This window comes from Serinus canaria, chromosome 3, assembly GCF_022539315.1.
Source record: "Serinus canaria isolate serCan28SL12 chromosome 3, serCan2020, whole genome shotgun sequence".
NCBI lineage: Eukaryota > Metazoa > Chordata > Aves > Passeriformes > Fringillidae > Serinus > Serinus canaria.
In genome coordinates, this window is record NC_066316.1 from 82,160,759 (window position 1) to 82,181,067 (window position 20,309).

At 34.1% G+C, this 20,309-nt stretch overlaps 1 protein-coding gene across 6 annotated transcripts in view; it reads right to left on the minus strand.

The window, feature by feature from the left end:
- Positions 1-20,309, minus strand: part of SENP6 (SUMO specific peptidase 6) — a 71,908-nt gene that overhangs the window by 13,600 nt on the left and 37,999 nt on the right. For 5 of the 6 annotated variants that reach the window (XM_030235443.2, XM_030235442.2, XM_050972896.1 and 2 more), the window contains 12 exons: positions 16,787-16,857; positions 15,397-15,536; positions 12,643-13,045; positions 11,430-11,662; positions 8,785-8,955; positions 7,858-7,900; positions 6,234-6,413; positions 4,122-4,348; positions 3,420-3,526; positions 3,221-3,337; positions 2,320-2,442; positions 1,989-2,081 (listed from right to left, as the gene is read on the minus strand). In XM_030235443.2, coding sequence (XP_030091303.2) covers positions 1,989-2,081; positions 2,320-2,442; positions 3,221-3,337; positions 3,420-3,526; positions 4,122-4,348; positions 6,234-6,413; positions 7,858-7,900; positions 8,785-8,955; positions 11,430-11,662; positions 12,643-13,045; positions 15,397-15,536; positions 16,787-16,857 — 1,908 coding nt within the window. Of the gene's footprint in view, positions 1-1,988; positions 2,082-2,319; positions 2,443-3,216; positions 3,338-3,419; positions 3,527-4,121; positions 4,349-6,233; positions 6,414-7,857; positions 7,901-8,784; positions 8,956-11,429; positions 11,663-12,642; positions 13,046-15,396; positions 15,537-16,786; positions 16,858-20,309 lie in introns of those variants that run through there. The other variant, XM_030235445.2, reaches the window with a different exon arrangement.

A 20,309-nucleotide genomic window follows, 5' to 3' on the forward strand; every position in this document is an offset into this window, starting at 1 on the left:
ACTTATTAAGTACTTCCCAAGCCTGGAAAGTATGTGTATTTTATTAACAGAGACTTAATGTACCAATTATGTCAGCAGACTAGCATATTAACCTGGATGTAAAAAGAGAACAGCTTGTTACTGTTAAGAGAACAATCCGGTCTCACTGGAGACCTGAACAAGAAGGACTGTACAGCCAAAGGACACGGATGTAGTCATGGTTAAATCAAAACACACTGTTCTGAAAATTATTCTGCCCTGGAGTCAACCTGCCCACCTCCACTTACTGCAGTTTGACAGCTGGTTAGATGATGAGTTAGATGATGAGTCTACATTCTCTAATCTAGTGGTTATGAGCAAGTCTGGAAAAACTCGTTGGAGCTAGACACCAAAACCCAGCAACTCCCCATCAAACCACCACTTTCTCATCTCCCTGGCTACTTGGTTATTTTTCTGCTCTGCAACATTCTTACTGTACCTACCAGGAAACCACTGTTGCAAATTAATGTCCTACCACCTTTACCACTTGACAAACTTCAGCTTAAGGTGAAGGGACAGGTCTGAGAAGTGTAAGCAGGATTATATCCAGGTGACCGATGCACACCAGGAGTACACTTCTCATGCTCTAATCACAACAGCATGAGTCCATGAGACCAAGCTACTTTAACCCGAAATCATCCCCTCACACATGGTGTGAATCATATGCCTTCAGTACGAACTGTTATGTTCTACTTGCTGAGAAAGACATTGCTTCAGTTCCTTGTCAGTAAACCAACGGGACTCTGAAAACTACTGTGTTTTATGTTACTAGCAACATAAATAATTCTTATAAAACCACAGAACTATTTGTTTTCCTTTTCAGGTGACTTCTAATTCATACTCATTTCTCCTATGCATAACCCATGTGCATAAGTGAATGACACATGAGAGGATGGTGGGAAGTGAACTATATAACAAGAGCAAAGGCAGCTTAAAATTTAAATGACACAATTCAAAGTTTTGGTACTTGAAGTTTCGTGGGAGAGAAATGGAAAGAATGAAGTCTGCAGTGGACAGGGACCTGCAGTGGACCTTACACCTGAGTCATTAAAATCTCCCAGATCTGGATGTCTTGCTAGAGGTCATGGTACATCAAAAACTAAAGTTAGTGCTGATGAACACCTTTGTTGGGGAAATACAACTTTATAAAAAGGAAAGATCTATCTCAGTTATCTCATAACTGCCTCTATACTGATAGCCTCAGAACTCAGCTGGAGAGGAGGCAGGAAAATGAGAAGGTTTAGAATATTGCTTCCCACTGCACAATGACAAAGTACTGAGAAAAATAATGTTTTATTAAAAAAAATCTTTTTTAATTTTTGAAATATCAGCTAGGTATGCCTATGAGACATTAGTTAGAAAATTCCTGTCTGTCCTTATTTTGTTCTTATTGCATACATTTAAAATACAGTACTTCAACTTTCATAAATATTTTGGCTTAAGAACTGTTTAGATTATTTCTGTGAAATACAGAAATATGTTTGTGACAACTTGCTCTGATCCTAAGGAAAGCAATCATCAAAGTTCTTAGCAACCATTAAAATGCTAATGGTCAGCTTCCTGACCCTTAACAAATAGCAGGACAAAGGGATATAAAGAAAAAGAATAAAGTTCTCAAGGCAGTAGTGATTTTCAATTACGTTTTCTTTCAATATCCATTTATTGTAACTAAAGATGATCCCATCTATATCTCATTAGAAAGGACTAAAAAAGATAAATCCAAAAGTTATCAAATGTCAGAAGCTTAGAAGAAAGAATGGAAGAGACTGAGGTAAAACCTAGAAAAAGTACATACAGAAGTAAATTTTTGCTGTCTTTATATTGTCTGATAATTCTTATACTACAACATTTAAAGGTCTTATATAACTACTTATTTTTTAACTTCAAGTCTTACTGTAATGTAACTTTTCATTTCAGAATTATGAAGCTTAAGCATTTACCAAATGTGATAGAAAGGTATGTGCACTTACGCTTCATTAAGGGGAACAAAAATGAAATCTTTCTCAAAAATATCAACATGCCGTGTCCACGTTTTTACTCGCCCATGTCGCTTCTGTTGTATTCTAAAAGAAGAAACCAACATACAATTTGTAGGGTGGCTTATTTTACTTGAGGGAGCATTTTCCAGATATTTTTACCTTAAGAGGTTATTACTCTTAGGTTGTTAAAATTTTCACAGGATATTCTTTGTCTGCTACAAATCTGGATGTTTCTTAGACTTCTGTCTCTCTGTATAGCATCTGTTTTTAAGAGTCTTCATTGCAGTTAGCTCTATGTTAAATGACTTATCAACAGACTTACGAAAGGTTTGAAGTTTCATGAATATTTCTTCTTTCTCTTTGATTAAGGCGTTTATAGAAGAATGAACTGAACACATGTATTCTATCAGCATCTTCTTTTTTCAGCTTTTCAAGTACCAAATACCTAATTAGTTCAAAAAAAAAGAAAATAAAAAATAGTGGAATTTTAATGGAATTTAATTATTTGGAGCTGACTACCCACAGGAACTAATTAATGCAAAACATATGTAAATATTTAAAGGTATTAATATTTTGAGGTGTTATTGCTCTGCTCAATCAACAAGTTGTTCTGCTGCTCTTGTATTTATTTTTGTTTCATAGTAGGAAAACAAATTTTCAAGGAGTTTGTTACATAAAAACTTATCTAAGAGACCTATATTTTGTATTTGAGCCACCAGATCTGCAGACAGTCCCAAGAGTGACACACTCATTTGATTTTTACTTCTAAAATATGTTAATAGACTGAAAAATACACATATACACCTTATGTGTAGCATAAAACAAGCAGCACGTAACAATTTAATATACTTCTAACATCTGCAGCCTCAGTGACAGCACAAAATTAACTTATGTATTACATTAATCAAAACAAATTAAATTCCTGGAAACACAGATACTCTGGAAAGGGCAACTGAACTTTAAAAAAGCCTTCTTTTTTATTTTTTCCTGTCAAATTTGCACTTGAGATGTAAAAAAGTTCAAAGAACCTTTATCCAGGTAGGAACAATGTCACTGTCAAGCAGGACAAGAGAAGAACCCAACTTCCTTGCAAGATCAAAAAACAACCTTTAAAATTACAGCCTTGCATAGCTGTTACCAACTGACCTATGAATTTTTAATGGCAGAACTCTTCAAGTTTCAAAGTAAAAGACAACTAAAAACTGATGTGAAATAAAACTTACTTTAAATAAAAATCAATAATAACATCATTTAAAAATTCTCCTTCATTTAGACAATGGAGGTCTTCGTTGGTCACAGAAATACCACCTTTAGCTGGAGAAGGTGGATAAACTATCAACCTGAGAAGAAAAATACATTCAATAAGAATTATGAAATGCCAAAAATCCCTCAGAGAATTACAGGCAAAAATGAGTATCTTACTTTTCTATAGGACCAATAAATACTGTATGCGGCTCGCCAATTTCTTCATCATCATCAAAAAATGGTAACTGTTTATTTCTTTGCTGCATTTTGGACTCAGAAGCAACCTTAAGAAAATAGAGTCAATATTAAATTGCATACTCTGCTCAATTTTATTGAAATGGTAATAAAACTTTGTGAAGTCCAGCAGTGTAATATCTGGTTTTTTGGAGAACTTCAAGTCTGTGGGTTTTTTTCCTTTCCTACCTCATCTATTACACTTAGGTCTTTGCTCATTTCTTGCAGAATCACAAAACTTCCTAATTCTTTAAAAAGCAGTTTGTTTAATGAAAGCATTAATTAACTGTAACTACAAAAGTGCAACTTAATTTCTTGTTTGAAAAACCATAATTTTACCAGTTGGAGAAAGTTATGTTGTCTGACGATAGTAAAGATTTCTCACCCCTTAATAATTTGTAAATAACAACATTAATTGTGGACCATCGTAGAATTTTACAATTGAACTAAACACCCTAAAAAGTACTGTGAATACAAAGAATATTTCCCATACTTTCATAATCCACCATGGACTAGTCTGGGAATTTTCATATAAAAGCCATCAAAAGTTGATGGAATTTTTTTTGGCTGACTAACACACTATCCTTAGCGTATTTGTAACCCATACAATACAATGACTTAGTTCTAAAATAAAAACATAATTACATTTTTTATTTTGCTTTCTCTATGAGATGGGCTTCCTTTGGAATTGTCCTCCAAGCACTTAGTAAATGCAACAAGCCTGGCATTGGCTTCTTCAAAGGAAATTTTCACAAAGAAGTCAGAAATGTTATTTCTAATACCAATGTCCATAATTATTTTTTCAAATATTGAATTTGCATGAGGATCAAGACCAGTTTCAAAAATCAAAATTATATACTGTTCTTCCTGACCTGCAAAAAAAGCAGAGAGGAAATTATTCATTTAGGAATAAAATAAAATAAAATAAAGCATGTTACAGTTATAAACAAATTTCATGGAATTTTAGGTTAATACGAGTACACAACTGCTGATAATGTATGTAAGAAGTAATACAGATGTGAGCAGACAAGAGAGAAGGATTAACTGCCAAACCTTTCTTATATGCATTTGCAAAGAGTGCATTCAAATTCTACCTTAATCAAGAAATGTTAAATGTTACATCTGATAAATTTTTAAATGAAACTAATGCAGAGCCAAAACATATTTTGAAATAACATCTTTGTTTACAGAGAGTAGGACTGTAACCAATATTTTCTCTTTTCCTTACTGCAGTTCCTACCCTATTGTTTCACTACAATTTCAAAAATTGTATATTCAGCATAATTTCCTCTCTGATCCTAGAAGACTGTGCTATAAAATATCACTGTTGTTAAAGAAGTTGGAGAGAATTACTCAGATCAACTATTATATAAATATCATCCACTTATATGATCTGAAAAATCAAAAAGCAGTAAATTGCACTAAAAGGAATTATTCTACACAGTCAGAAAAAGGAACAGAATTCAGGCTGCAAATCCCAGTCTCACATTGCTGCCCAACACACAGCTGCCCGGACCTGTTGCTCTGTAAAGAGGCGTTTCAGACACAAGCATAACCATTTCCCTTTGGTCATTCTTAACCCAGCATGCTAACTCTTGTGAAAAATAATTCTTCAGCAGCATAATTCCAATTCAATGCACACAGAATTTAGATTTCTAATGGGCTTTTGCGTGTTCTGCTTTGGGAGCTAGGCATCTACATGCAATTGCTTACACAGCTCTGGATACAGGCTTAAATTAATTTCATTGCTTACAAAGCAGAGAGCAACTGTGTTATCACAAAGTGCTCCTGCATATCAAATGCAATAAAGCAGCTGGATGTAAAATTCTGTGCCACAGCCTCACGGAGAAGAGCTAGGTGGGGACACTGCTGAGAGCAATTCTCACGCAGACATTTGGGAAGCTTTTTTCTTTTTTGTGAACACCTGTGTCCACCAGGGGTCTAATTCCTGCTCCCAGAATTGTGTCCAGGTCTCCTGCATGCTCTCCAATTACTTCTGTAATTATAAGACTCCTTACAGCTCATACTTCTTACAGGACATAGATAAGAGTATTACACACTAGTATGGGAGCACTCAATTCTGCAATTGCTGAAAGTATTTTTCCTCTGTTTGAATGCATTCATATATGTACAAAACTGTGTGTAAGTATAAAGAACCACAAAATTTAACCTGAAGAAAAGCCTATTGAAGAGAAAGAGGATTCAATGTTATATTTACCAGGTGTGCATATTAAGATGCTAGGACCTTGAAAATTATGTAGAAATTAAATGAAATTTTAATATATGTTAAGATAATCCATATATTCTCCAAGCAGATATTTGCCTATCTCACATCATCATGACAGGTATGCCAGGAGAAAAAAAATCCAAGGCAACCTATACAACAGTTTCTACTAAAGCTAAAACCTGTCAGCAGAAAAGCACAGATGGCAGAAGTATTACAAAAGCTGCCATATAAATGTAAAGGCTCCTATACAAAAACTAATCAAATCAACTTCCATTCATTCAGTACAAATATTAGTGAAAAAAGGTGTACTAAACTGACTGAGTGTTGTAACTAGTATGTTTCTGGACAAAGAGGATGCCCAGCTGTTCTGAACTGTACTCTTTCTCAGCCTGGAAAGGTAATACTGTCTGAAAAAACACTGCACCTACCCCAGCCAGTGATGACCCTTTTAGTCTTAATGCACTCATTCATTAACCAAAAAATTAAAATACAATTTGAAGTGAATAGCAGACTAAAATTGTTTTACTTACTGTCTCCTTTGTATTCATACCAGACATTATCTTTACTCATTTTCAGTTGATCTCTCAGACTGCTACAGGTTGAAGGTACTGTTTGTAGAAAAACTACTGGCAGTTTTCGGACACTACACCATTCACATTTAGTAAGCTCTGAAGTTTTCAGGTTAATCTCTCTGATATCACTTTCTGAGTCTATGAGAAAATAATGACATATCAAAATATAATAAATGCCTGTAAGTTTCCTTTACAATTTCCCCCTTGATTTTAACAAGTAATAGCTATGTGCTCACTAAATTTCTTAAGTACTTAAAACTTTAAAATTAACAGACATGCAAGAAGTGATGGTTTTTCATATCTTTAAAGACAGGCTAAATTTCAATGCCAACTGTCAAGAAAGGCATCAAAAACAAAGTGTTTTCTTCCTACCAATTCTTTTTATTCCACAGGAAAAAATCCCCACAATTTCCAGTTATTTAAATTTGCAACTATTGCTATGACACATTTTACAGTAAGTTTGTAAAATTTTCTTTGTACATTTATCTTTGACCAAGTTCCCATATGAAAAATAACTTTAAAAAGAAGAGCATAAACCATGCAGAGAAATTGCCTGAGGAAATAAAGGATGACTCCTACTTTATTCCCCAAAAGAAATGTCAATAACACAATAGAATTTTAACACTGCATCTGATGCTGCTAATGCCAGTGTTAAGTTTTCTACCTGTAAAACCTTTATTATAAAATTTGATTAAAAAAAAAGGAAATACTAAAGTGCTAAATGCCCCAACAGACACAGCATTTAATGAGTCACCATTTTTATGCTATTGACGAATTAGGTGCCGTGGAAATAACTGCACCACACAGCTGTTTTAACTAAAACCTGATAGCTATTTTCTACAAATTATAATAAGCTCTACAGTGTTTTATTTTTTAAAATACATTTAAAGCATAAAAACTCAGTTTCTATGCATCTGTATTTTAGATGCAACATAATCTTAAATACTTGACTGAGCAAAAGCTACACTCATCTTTACAGGTTGTGAGACACTTTTCCGCACGTAATAATTAGAAAATATAATAGTTCTCTTTTACAAATAAGAACAGCAATATTCAACAGGACTGGATCTTAAGAAAGCAATTTAAGATTAACAAAAGGTAACAAAGCTTTTCAGGCCCAGAGCAAAACCCTACAAAAGAAAAGTAGGAAAACAGAGCAGGAGTTCTAACTCACCCTTTCCAAATTATGTCGCTACTTCTTTCAGTGAAATGAAATACACAACTTTCACACTAGAAACAAAACTATCAAGAGAGATCTAGACAGGAAAAGTCTAGGAACCAGTGTGGTTTTTACTGTCTACTTAAAACAACTGAAATAAAATAACTAATAAAGTTTTAAAAAACTAACATTTTACAGGAGGGTTGATCTTACTTTTTGTTATATCACTTTTGTTAAAGGGCAGGTCATATTTGTACTCTCCATTTTCTTTTCTTATATCTGACTACAGACACCCAGTATAATTTATTACATAAATGACAAAATGAGAATAAATATTAAATTCGGACTCACTTGTTTACCTTTGACAGACTTAATTCAAAATAAATCTATTGAGTACTAACAAAAAATGAAAAATTTACTCACCTTCTTGACTCTCTAGGCGTATTTTGATATAATCCAGGCAAAACTGAAAGACAACACAATTTTAAGAGCTCACATCTTCTGCAAATTTTAATTGACTGAAAGCCTTTAAACTGTTAGCAAACACATTTAAATGGACTTAGTATTTAAGTAATAAACATGAAAAAATTAATATTTAAAATGCAAGTTTTAAGAAAAAACAAAATGTACAATTTAGCACAATTTAGGCAAGCACATTCTTTGCTACTCTAATCTCTTTCAGTCATACTGACTGTTTAAACTTCAGATCTTTCTGAAGTACTCAGTTTTCAAAAACTTCTACAATATTCTGAAAAATACACAAATTCTATTTTTTCAAAAGAAAATGTCATCTATCAGCATTTAGATAAATAAAACAATAGTGTTTTGTAGAGAGGTGGAAAGAACAAGTAACAACACTCTGCTGCTTCTGTGGTTACTCCAGCAGTAAGTATCCATTCTATTCTGGCTGACTGCATACAACTAACCTTCAAGGACTCCTTGAAAACTCCATGTAATTTACAAGGCCGACCCAATAAAAAAAAAAAAAAAATCTGTAGAAGCAAAATTATTCACCTCTAGGACAATGCTTCTTTCTTGCACCTATCAACTTCTTGTAGCTGTTGTTTATCAATTTTTTTAACAAATGCATGCTAGCCCATTACCTCCCCCCAGCATGCAAACAAGTTCTTTTAGAGTGCTGCAGCACAACACTTTTATTAAGAACCAGAGCTATACTGCATGTGTTAGAGCGTAGCAGTAATTCGAGGTTCTCTGGAAATCACAGCCTCTGAAATTAGAGACAAACTTACAGTTCCCCAGACAAAGGCAAAATATTACATTGTTCAAATACAAAAATACAATATCCATCAAAACCTGAAAAGAAAGCTGTGAAAGAGCAAGGGTACTTACAATCACAGGCTCCACGACCATTCTGCGCAGCATTCCTATTCGTATGCTTCGGCAGTTCAAAATGACGCTTTCACAGGAGTTTTGGTAATTTAGAGGTACGGCCTCCGTTACCATCTCTTGAGAAATAACTTTGCGCCGTTTTATTGGAGTGTTAGACACAATGTTCCCAAACTGAAAAGTAATTTTCAGGTTTCAGAATGTCTCACCAAGGTTTATTGCTAAACCAAGCTTGTTGAAACTAATGACTAAATTTTTAGCTACTTTTCTGTTGGTCAACTGGATTACTTACTAGAGCACCCATCTCAAACATATAGAGAAGGGAGCTAATTCCTAAAAGACTATTTATAACACCTGGAGATTGCTATATTCAAGAAGAAAATAAAAGGTAACCTGAAACTTGTAGACACTTTACTGACATTTCCAAATCACAAATAGCACTCCTAAATTGCCAAAGCCAATTAAGTTTTATCTTTTGGAAACACTATGCAGTCTAGCAAAGCAAAGTTATTTTTAATACATTTTATTTAGATAAAAAAGCACTAATGCTGTAAAACCACCACAACGCTGGTGGTTGATTTTTTCTGTCAGTTTTTGTTAATCCAAGCTTTTGGTGACTAATTCTTGAAGTACATTGCACCACCACATTAGCAGAGTGCAGTCTTCAAGAAACATAAATAAATTAGCCAAATCAACCTTCCCTTAAGGAATCTCTGCAGAACTAAGATGGTTTTAGGATAGATTCCAAGGTCAGAAGACTAAACATTGAAAGAAGGTCATGTGGTGTTTGGCCGCAGTTCAAGAAAAGTCTCTAGATGCTAACTGAAGCTGTAATCTCAATGAAGTATCCTGTTAACCAACAGAATAATCTTACCGAAAAACCTATCACAATGAAATAAAGCCTGCTGACAGCCAGCCTGTAAATATATTTATTGATTGTATTGCTTATATTGCTTTATTTTGCTGAAGGATTTTCTGTACACTAGTCTTTTCTCTGGTATTTATATTGTTTCATAAAGCTGCCCATAAATAAACATTCTTTTTTGTTACAAAATGCAATTAAACTCCCACAGAAAAATATTCTAAGAGATTCAGTGTTTCTGTTAAGGCTAAATCTCAAAAATTATTTCAAAGACCCAAATCACTAAACTATCTTAGCAATAATTCAAAATCTACTTTTGGATGATTCCTTCATTTTATACACTGGAAAAGGTAAGCATTCTAAATCCCTGTAATTAAAATGTCTTCCTAGGCCTCTTGTTGAAAAGAGCTTTTCCTTTTTGTCTGCCGGACTGCCTAAATGTTATTAAAAGCTCAAAACAAATCAGAGACAATAAAACATCAAAGTCTGAACTAGTCTCTACTCAACTACTAAAGAATTAATGAATATTTTGAGAGAAAGATAGCTGAATAAAGCTTTTTATATTATATTTAAGAAAAAAGTTATGATATCTCCAAATCTTGATATGTTAATTTAATCAATGTAAAATTTGTATTATATTTCACAATTTTTTTTTTAATTTTCCCCATTTTCAAAAGTAAGCTCAGACTCTAAAATAAAATAATCTAACATACAGAATTACAACTGGTTTGTAAAGACTAGTGAACAGGAACATATGGATATACAAAAAAAAAGTTTGGGAGAGTTTCAGAAGTCAGACACCAGTGCCTTCACAATGCAATGCTTTCAATTAATTCAGCACATACTGCAAAAATAACTTAATTCAAGAACTATTTATAATCCAGGCTTTCAACCTCGCAGCTTTGTTACAGGCTGGAGGTTCACAGCTTGATACTGATAGTGGTGACTAATTATACAACATATTATAAATACCCATAATTTCACCAACTGCAGCACTAGAATGTTGGCTTCTGAATCTCAACATAGCAAGAAGGTTTTGGCATCAGTATTTTAGTGTTCTAACTCAAAGAATTGGAAATCTGATTGGATTCTCTTGTTGAATCAAACTCTTAATAGTGAAACTGGACACGCAAGTCCAGGATTGATTTAATCAGCACTATTATTCCACTACCAATTGACACATGGAATTTATTCCTCTTAATGGCTCACTACTGAGATGGCTTTTAACACAGAATGAAAACTCTTCCCCCCCCCACCTTTGGCCACACTTAAGGTGTGCTCATGGAGCACTTTTTTGTCTTTGCTTATCCAATTCTTACAGCAGTACTCAAAAAACACAAGCCTCACCATGAAAGCCCTAAAATAAGTACTATTAACTGGGACAGTTGTCAAAGCATTTTAATTTTAAAGGACCATTACTGATCCCAGCGTCTCTCTTCATGTTTAACTTCAGAAAGTCTCAACAGGCAACAGCTGGTAGTGACATTCTGTTGCAAACTGAGACCTTGAGCTCCACTGAGAACTCCTGTCCAGTCTCAAAGAGTAAACATTCAACACAAAAGATTTATTTTAATGGCATAATTAAAATCATTACAAATGCTTGTAAAAATGTAATGAACACATTTTCTTATGGTTCCAGTAATAAGTATGCAGAGAGACAACTTGATGAGCTGCTGAGTAAGAAAAACAATCAAATACAGTCAACTTCTGACAAAACAAAACAAGCCTTTACATATCCCATTTATTATTTGATTCTGTTTTCTTTAAACAAAGCATTAAATAGTACCTGATCTTTCATTCTTGCTTTTCTTGGTAGTGTGACTGCAATTTCTGTATCTGTTGTTATACTACCTATTCTCTGTTCTATTCCACAACTGTTCTCCTTTAATGCTGCTTCCACCTTTCCTGTAGAAGGAGCTGGGGAGGAGCGGGCTGAATCTGCAGGACGAGGTGAAATGCTTTCCATGCTCCTAGTGCTGCCACTATTCTCGTCCTCATCATCATCACTAGACAAAACAACTAAACAGAAAATATTACATTCTCAACCACTACATTTTTCTGTAACAAATTTCTTTTTTCATTTTTGGCTTTTGTTGCTAGTGTGATGACAATTTCTGTACTGTTGTTATACTACCTATTCTCTGTTCTATTCCACAACTGTTTTTCTTTAATGCTGCTTCCACCTTTCCTGTAGAAGGAGATAGGGAGGAGTGGGCTGAATCTGCAAGACCAGGTGAAATGCTTTCCATGCTCCTAGTGCTGCCACTATTCTCTTCCTCCTCCTCCTCCTCATCACTAGACAAAACAACTAAACAGAAAATATTACATTCTCAACCACTACAGTTGCAAGCACTCTCTGCCTTGTTTTTGACTTCTTATAACTATACAAAAATTGAGCAACATTATTCCACCTCTAGACAGAAGTGAACTAGGTTCAGTCAAGAACTGACAGTAAGTAATACAACCTAAAAAATGACAAGAGAAATTATGACTGAAATAATTCAAATCAGTAGGACAACATGGTCTAATAAACTAAGCACAGAACCAGAAACTTAATTTCCTTTACTCCATCTTTTCTGCTTACTGAGTTTACAAAGAGAAAGCCAGAAATTAACATTTTACACACTATAAAATTTAAATAGATAAATAGTTTAGAAGAAAAGAGGAAAGAAAACACAAATTAAAAATCAAATACTTGGAAGAATGAATGATGGAATTTTGCTAAGAATACTGGTTTTTCCAATACCCCAAAAGTAAATATTTTTGTAAAAACAAACCAAAGAAAAAGTCACAAAATAATTTTTGTTTTTCCCAATGTTCACCTTTCTCAAAGAGTACCTCTGCATATGAAATTATTAAAAGTCCTGTCCCTCTTTTCCAAGAACACACACAAAAATATTCCATGCAACATCAGTTATGTAAACTTGCACAAACAGTTCCTTCACTATACAATATTCTGTGTTTGCAGCTAATGGCTGTATTCATAAAAAGGTACTTACTTGGATCATTTAATTCAGATGGTCTTGTACTCCTCTGTTTCAAGCTCCCTGTAAGTTTAGGATTTTTTGTCCCAGTTATAAGACCAATTTTTCCATTCTGTCGTAACATGGAATGTCCTACAACCTCATTACTCAGTAGAATATCCGCTGGACCTTTTCCAACAGCAGAACTATAAAACTTCTTTGTGCTGAGCCCTGTACCTGAAGATTTTTGCCCTGGTGAATTCTGATGTATTGAAGAACGTGATAAAGGTCCCACAGATTCACTTAACGTTACAGTTTGCCTGGAGACTCTTTGCAAATCCTTTAGAGAAGCACTTTCACAATGTCGGCATTTGGTCTGATTTTCATTTGCCCTCCCACAATTCGGGCATTCAGTAGAATAATCAATCTGTTCCAAAAGCTAAAGGAGAAACAAACACACAATCAGTAATTGAAAGCAGAAAGACACAATTTCCAAATATTGAATTTGATTTCTGTACAGAATTAATCATACAATCACTTACGTTGGAAAAGACCTTTAATATCATCAAGTCCAATTATTAACACAGAACTCTCATCACAAAACCATATCCCCAGGTGCCCCACCTACATGTCTTTTAAATATCTCTGGGGATGGTGACTCAACCACATGCCTAGCCATCCTCTTCCAAGGTTTAAAAACCCTTCTGGTGAAAAAATTTTTCATAATAGCCAGTGGAAACTGACATCACTACATTAGCCATTACAGTAAGTAGACAAAGTAAACAAATAAAACACAGCTTAATTTCTTATTTAATTTAAGAAAATGAATAATGTTCTAAAAGGAACAAATGTCATTTGCAACAATTTCTTAAAGCTATTCATGTTGGACAATTCAGATTTTTCTTCTTGTTCTTTCTTCCATAAACAAAACCTTGCACACTGTTCAGATACATATATCCATCAGTAAGATGATCCAATTACACTGTTTCTGTAAAAGCAGTTCCATGGGAAAAAATAAAGTAACCTACAGATCCTCAAAGCAATACTGGAGAGGATTTGAAGAAACCTTGTAGGTCCAACTCATCTGTCCTTTCAAGGTATCTTTTAACAACCTGGCAAGGCATGCAGGAAAATTCACTCCTCAAGGGAGATGAAGAAAAGGTAAAGTACATATTATTGCTCGAGAGTCGTGTGTCACAGAGAAGAAAACAGGACTTGAGGAATAGGAGTTCCCCAAACTTTCAAGAAGCAAGCAGGGGCTAAAAGGAAAAATGTATCCTATCACTACAAAGACAGCTGTCTTTTGTTTTTCTCACACTTACTAGGTCCCATTTAGTTTTGTATTGTAAGTGTAGAACTTGGATTTCTGTAACATATAAACTACAGAACGAGTACTGAAGTGAATACAGGACATCTCTAGAGATGAAAATTTAGTGCATGTTATTGTGTCCTGGAGCACTGAATTCAAACAGCATAACCACTGTACTGTGAACTACTGAAGGCAACAAATACCTACATCCCACCAAAAACTTTCAGTATCTACTCTGAAACACAGCTTTCACAATTTACACCTCTCCCCACTGCCAGCCAAGAACACACCTCCAAAAGAGGACTTCCACAGGCATGGGAAGTAATTTCAAACCCCAAGTTTAAAGACAAAAATCATACGATGAGAACATATTTTTACACAGTTTCTGCAATTTAACAAAGCTACACATACTGTAGAGAAACAGAAGCAAAAACCGCCAAGTGTATAAAATGTATCAGACTCTTAAAATCTGAACTGTGGGATGATAGAAGGTTACAATGTAAAAGAGCATTGTGCCTCAGCGCTGTTACAGGATGTAGTTCTTAGATACTGCTTATGACATTGAAGAATTTCAATGAGACATTAAAAATATTCAGGAGAAGGCAACAAGAGTACCTGGAGGATCTTAAGTATAGAGTAATTACAGTCCTCTACTTCAACCACATGCCAAAAATTTTAAACCAGCTTTTTTATTAACATCACATTAATTAACTAAATAAGCAATGGAAATGCCAAAGAACGGTACCAGGTGTTTCAAACAAAAGCTAAGCATATAAAAAAATCATAGATCTATATTTTTTAAATTTTTTTTTTAAACAAGATCTCCTTACAGGACATTTTGCTTTGATACTCAAACAATGTGACCTGTATGTGTGCATTATGAAATTCCAAAGTAGCCTGGGAAGCTGATAAAAAATACAGAGAGCCTTAAAGCAGTTTCCAAAGCATCTTACATCTGATATTCAAACAAGTTCCTTACAGAAACATCCTGGTTGGCTGCATGTAGACCAGGGAATGCCATTTGGGTACCTAAGGAACTACTCTCACTGAAAAAGTGAGCAACTTATAAAAAATACTTGCATCTTTTAAGTACTTTAATCTTTACTCTTCTGAGTACAGAAAATCATGACACAGAAAAAAAAAAATCCATCAAAGAGCAAAAAATTGTTCCTCTGTTTTGGCAAATTAAAATTATCAATCTCTGTTATATCAGTCAGCTATTCAAAAAAACTGAGATTCCTTTTTTTTTTTCAGTACAGCTTCTGCCTGTTCAAATCAGAAAAGAAATATTTCACAACTATTAGCAACATTGGCACTTAAATATCTCTATCACTGTAATTTTTTTAAAATTATGTAAATCTTCCTCCCAACTCTATGGATTTTTAAAATCTCAGACTGTTTTACTCCTGAATGTTTGTTTAAAATATGCAACAACTTTTAAAATTCAACAAGAGTTTACATATTTTTAAGATATAACCCACCTTTGACTGAGTTAAGCATTTTTTTGTAGCAGAAGATAGATTCAAGTCAGGTTGATATGAATTGCAATGACCTTTCTGTCGCACCTTTCTTTTAATGTCAGATTCTGATTCAGAGTCATCTGTATTCTCCATTACACTGTCTAGAAGAGAAAAGATGCAAAAACATTAACAAGAAATGTCCACTCCTGTACTGTTAGAATTATGATCATCTTACTTTTACATACACTAACTTGAACTAAACATAAACATAAACACATTTTTACACCTCAAAAATCTACACCATTTCAAATGTTTCATGATTTGTTGTATGACTAAAAAATAACATTCCCCAAAGTAACTTCAAAATGTAGTTTTAGTAATACTATTGCAGGGTCACTCACTGACAATTTTTATCTTATATCTTTGCAAGAAGCTTTGGATTTGTAAATCTGTGCTAGCTTCATTGCAAATCACATGGAGGGTCTATTGCCAAAAATAGGAGAGGATGCTAGATTATGCTATTATACCACAGAACTTTTTTTAAGACTGTTTTTTTTTAATATATATGAACACTTTTTCAATATACATACTAATGGTCTCACAAACATCCCACTATAGGACATCTCAAAACTAAAGAATGGATCATTTTTGAAAAAGAATTAATAATAGGTGAGGTTTTTCCCTAGCTTTCTTTAAAGTAGTACTGCTGAAGATCTACTTAACGTTAACCTAAAATGGCACAGCAGAACAACTTGCCAGTGCAGGTGACTATGCAGATGAACAGCAAGTTTACAGACTGTATCTATGCTAACAAGGCTTAACAAAACACAAGGTATTTTCTTTTCCAGTTTCACAATTTCCACACCTGAAAGCAAGCTATATTTTTTCTACTGCACTTCCAACAGCTAGGTTGTTGCATCTAACAACAATGTAAGAGCACGTTTCAACAGAGGTACTGAGCTGATGCTGGTTCTTTTATTAACTCCGTGTATGAATACACTTCATACCAAGTGCTGGTTACTACATAGCATTTTTCTTGTTCTAACACTGCTACAGAAGTTCCTCAACAATAATTCACAAACAAGCTGGGGGTTTGGGCTCAGACTACTTAACTCCAGAGATCTGTTCCATCTCCAGTTTTATTATCCCAAATGTTCCCCATTTCTGTTGCTTTTAAAATAACTGAAGCCTAATTTAAAATTATTACATGACTGAACTAGTTGCAGAAATCTGTCAAGAAGGGAAAAATCACCCCTTCATGCACAAACTTGTATAAAACTAGAATAACATGATCTAAGGCTGTAAGTAGATCTACTAAAGGTTGTATAAGATTTGGCAACACATCCACCCAAATCAGGTATTAAAAACATTATTCTGCTTAGAAGAAATGAGAACTTTAAAGATAACTTACCCACTCCTTGAGACCGTGGTAATCTAATGTGATCTGCCTCCACTTTCTGAAGCTGAGGTGGGTACTCCTTTCTGAAAATGAATTAGACGTATGGTTGTTCTTTTAACAGACACCATTATAATTTAGTCACAATTATATATGAAAAACAAACCTGAAATGTGTCTGAAAGCTACAAATAGTAACTTCTCCTATTACATGCCATTTGTACACATAAAAAAGTATTACCAGAATGATACAAACAGCCACAATAAATGTCTTGGAAGTGTTTCTGATCTAACTCTCCTCTGTAATAATCAATAGTTCTGGAGTCTGTCACTTTTACACACAAGTTCACAAATACTGAAGCCTGCATCTTCTCCTCCTCTACAATCATGAAATACAAGACAGATACTTTTAAAAGCCAAGAAAAAACCCAAGTATTATTTTAATATTAAAGTAGATTCCACAAGTTCCACAACTTAAAAAACAGGAAGAGAAGATGCAAAACAGAGGAAGGAGATCCAATGTCAAAAACTGTTGTGTCCAAAAGCCAGAAAGAACAACACAGCAGACATGGTTCCTATGTATTTGTTTTTAAAATACTGTAATATAGAAAAATTACTGGATAGTATATATTTTGTTGGTATAACTTGCATAATATAGACAGCACATTTTTTGTGCAAATTAATGTAATATATGGCATTATAGCAAGATTTGAGTCTTCTGAAAGATGTTTTCAGTTTACACACATGTGTGTCAAACCATGCTGATAGCAAATTAAGATTCCTGAAGCTCAGTGCATGTGGGTTACTGTTTGTAGCACTTGTCTTTCTCAGTGCTCTGAGCACTGCAGCTCAGATTACTATTCTTGTCATAACAGAGGACAGCACACATCTGAAACATAGGAGGCCTTGTCAACAAACTCACCAGAAACTGGTTTTATTGGAAAGTGAAGCACTGGGCTGCAAATGGGTCACACATGTCCCTTACTGCTACCTCTGATTACAAGGACATTAATCAACAGCAAGAGGGCAAAGCAAACAGCTGCAGGCAGTAACATCACCACTAACAGCTAAATTTTGAGGACCTATCTGACAAAAATTTGGCTATGGCTGAAGTAGACTTTAGCTTCAGTTATAAGATTTTATTTCTTTCAGCACAGAATACACCAAATTATAAAACCTTTGAATTTTCTGCATCTCTAGGTAACATTATTAATTAATATCTTTGGAACAAGATTAATCGACAATGTCCTTTGAGACACTTCTTACCTAATAACAAACACATGTGACTGTGTGGATAGGCTGCAGTTTTAAGGAAAATTCTGGCAGAAAAATGGATTGAGGAACAAGCATGGCTACTCAGAATATAGAGATGCCATTGTACTTTATCATGACTGCTGGCAAGCATATCACAGATGACAGATTAGGTAATTTATTTGTTACTGATTTTGTCAAATGTGTTTCTGGAACAATCATTCTCCCACAGAATTTTTTAAATTAAAACTGGAAACTCAGTATGAATATTTATTAATGAATTCAATGCATTATTTTTTTAGATAATTTTCCTTACAAATTTAAACACGTGGAATTACTCTAAGGCAGAATTAGTGGAAATAAAAGGCAGAGCTCAAACTCATCATTATGAGAAGCTGTACTATCAAAACCAATGTTCATGACATTCTAAAAAGTAAAAAAAAAGCTGTAACATCATTTTAGATTTGAAAAATATAAACAATGCAGTAAGGGTGTGCAAGCTGTTGTGTCACGTGTCATAACTTAAACAATACTTTCACTAGTATTTCACAACAGTAAGTCTTGTTTTGAACATAATTTTGTCTAGAAAAATTATTTTCTATAAGATGTCTAAAATATTTAAAACTTAAATTATATTAAAGAGAAAGAATATTGAAACTATCTGTCATTTAACTGAAAGCAAACAATAAAGCAAATCATATGGCAGATTTAGAATACTAAAATTTATTTTAAAATGTAGCTCACAATTCAAGGTCTCTGGACATTCCTAACTAACAATTTTCGTCTAAGAACCGTACATTTGTATAGCATTTTTAATATTAAAAAAATATTTATCTTATTAAGATGATAAATTCATTATTTATCATATAAGGCTAAATAATTCTTTTACAATAAATCAGAATACACTAGCATTATCTACCCCCAACTGAATTTTGTTTTAGCAGCGTAGACTCAGAGTTATAGCTATTAAACAGCCAAACAATTGCAAGAACACAGAAGTGGTAGTAAAAAATAAAGTGTACCTTTCCTCTCCCACAATATAGAACTCATACACTCACAGTGAACCATTAACATCCAAACCCAAGTTACAAAAAATCAGTTCCAAAACAACTGAGGCTTCCCAACACACTTTAGTGTGGTTAGCAATTCAAGGTCAGGATTGAAGTTGCTTTGAATAAGAAAGAAAAGTGAAGACATCTTTAAAGACTATTTAATTTGAGATTTCAGCTAAAAAAAAATTCAAAATGATGTCTTCTTGGAGACAGTGACAGCCCTTCCACAAGAGGGCAGCAACTTTAGGCACCTTTTGCTACTAAGAGAAAGGAAGAGCATACCACCATGAAGTTTTTACAGACTAGAAAACAAAGTTGCCCTTCTGAGCACAGTGTTTGCTGCTGCCTGAACAGCTGCAGATCCATTAATACCTTCTCCAGTAAAATACTTAGTACACTGACCCATTTATTTGTGTGTGAGTGCAGAAACATAAGGGGAAATTGGCTGCTTTGTAAATAAAACATTATATCTACCTTTAAAAGGACTATCTGGAAAAGAAAAAAAATAAATCTTAGATTTAAAAACATACAGCACTTCTAAACAAACGCCTTCTTGCTGTTAAACCCTGACCAAAACAAAGTCCTCCATTTAAATGGGAATAACTGAGGAATGAAAACAGCTGAGCTGATCATGATGCAAGATTACATATATACTGTGTCTAACAGTTAAAAAAAAAACAATGCTCAGAGGTGAAGCAATTTTAGGCATCTTGTTTATGTCCCAGATTATAAGAACTTTTAATACCTTTAAGTACATGGGAAGTAGACAAGTATTTGATAAAAAGCAATCTCAGGAAGTAGTAAAGCACCAGACAGCAAAACACTGATTACAGGAGCAAGAAAGATCAAGCTTTTTCTGCAACACACCAGACTGAAATACTCAGGCAGTCTGGACTGTGCAGCATCATGAACTTTTGACATATTTTAACTGCTAAATGCCACAATATTCTTTAGTAAGCATGTTTTGCCCAGATAGAATGGTGTCACTGATTTCATATTTTCAGCAAACATTCATTATTACTGCTATGTTCTCTTGCTGATGGAATTGGACCTTAGTGTCCTCATACCAGCCTGGTAGACAGACCTTCATCAAACTGTCCAGACAAAGTGACATTTTCACTTAAAATTTCTTCTCCAGGAAAACAAAAAACAGAAATGTGGTGGGGGAGATGAGGGGAAGGGGCAGGTCCACAATTTCTGTCTATGCCAGAAAGTAAATAAACATGAAGAAACATC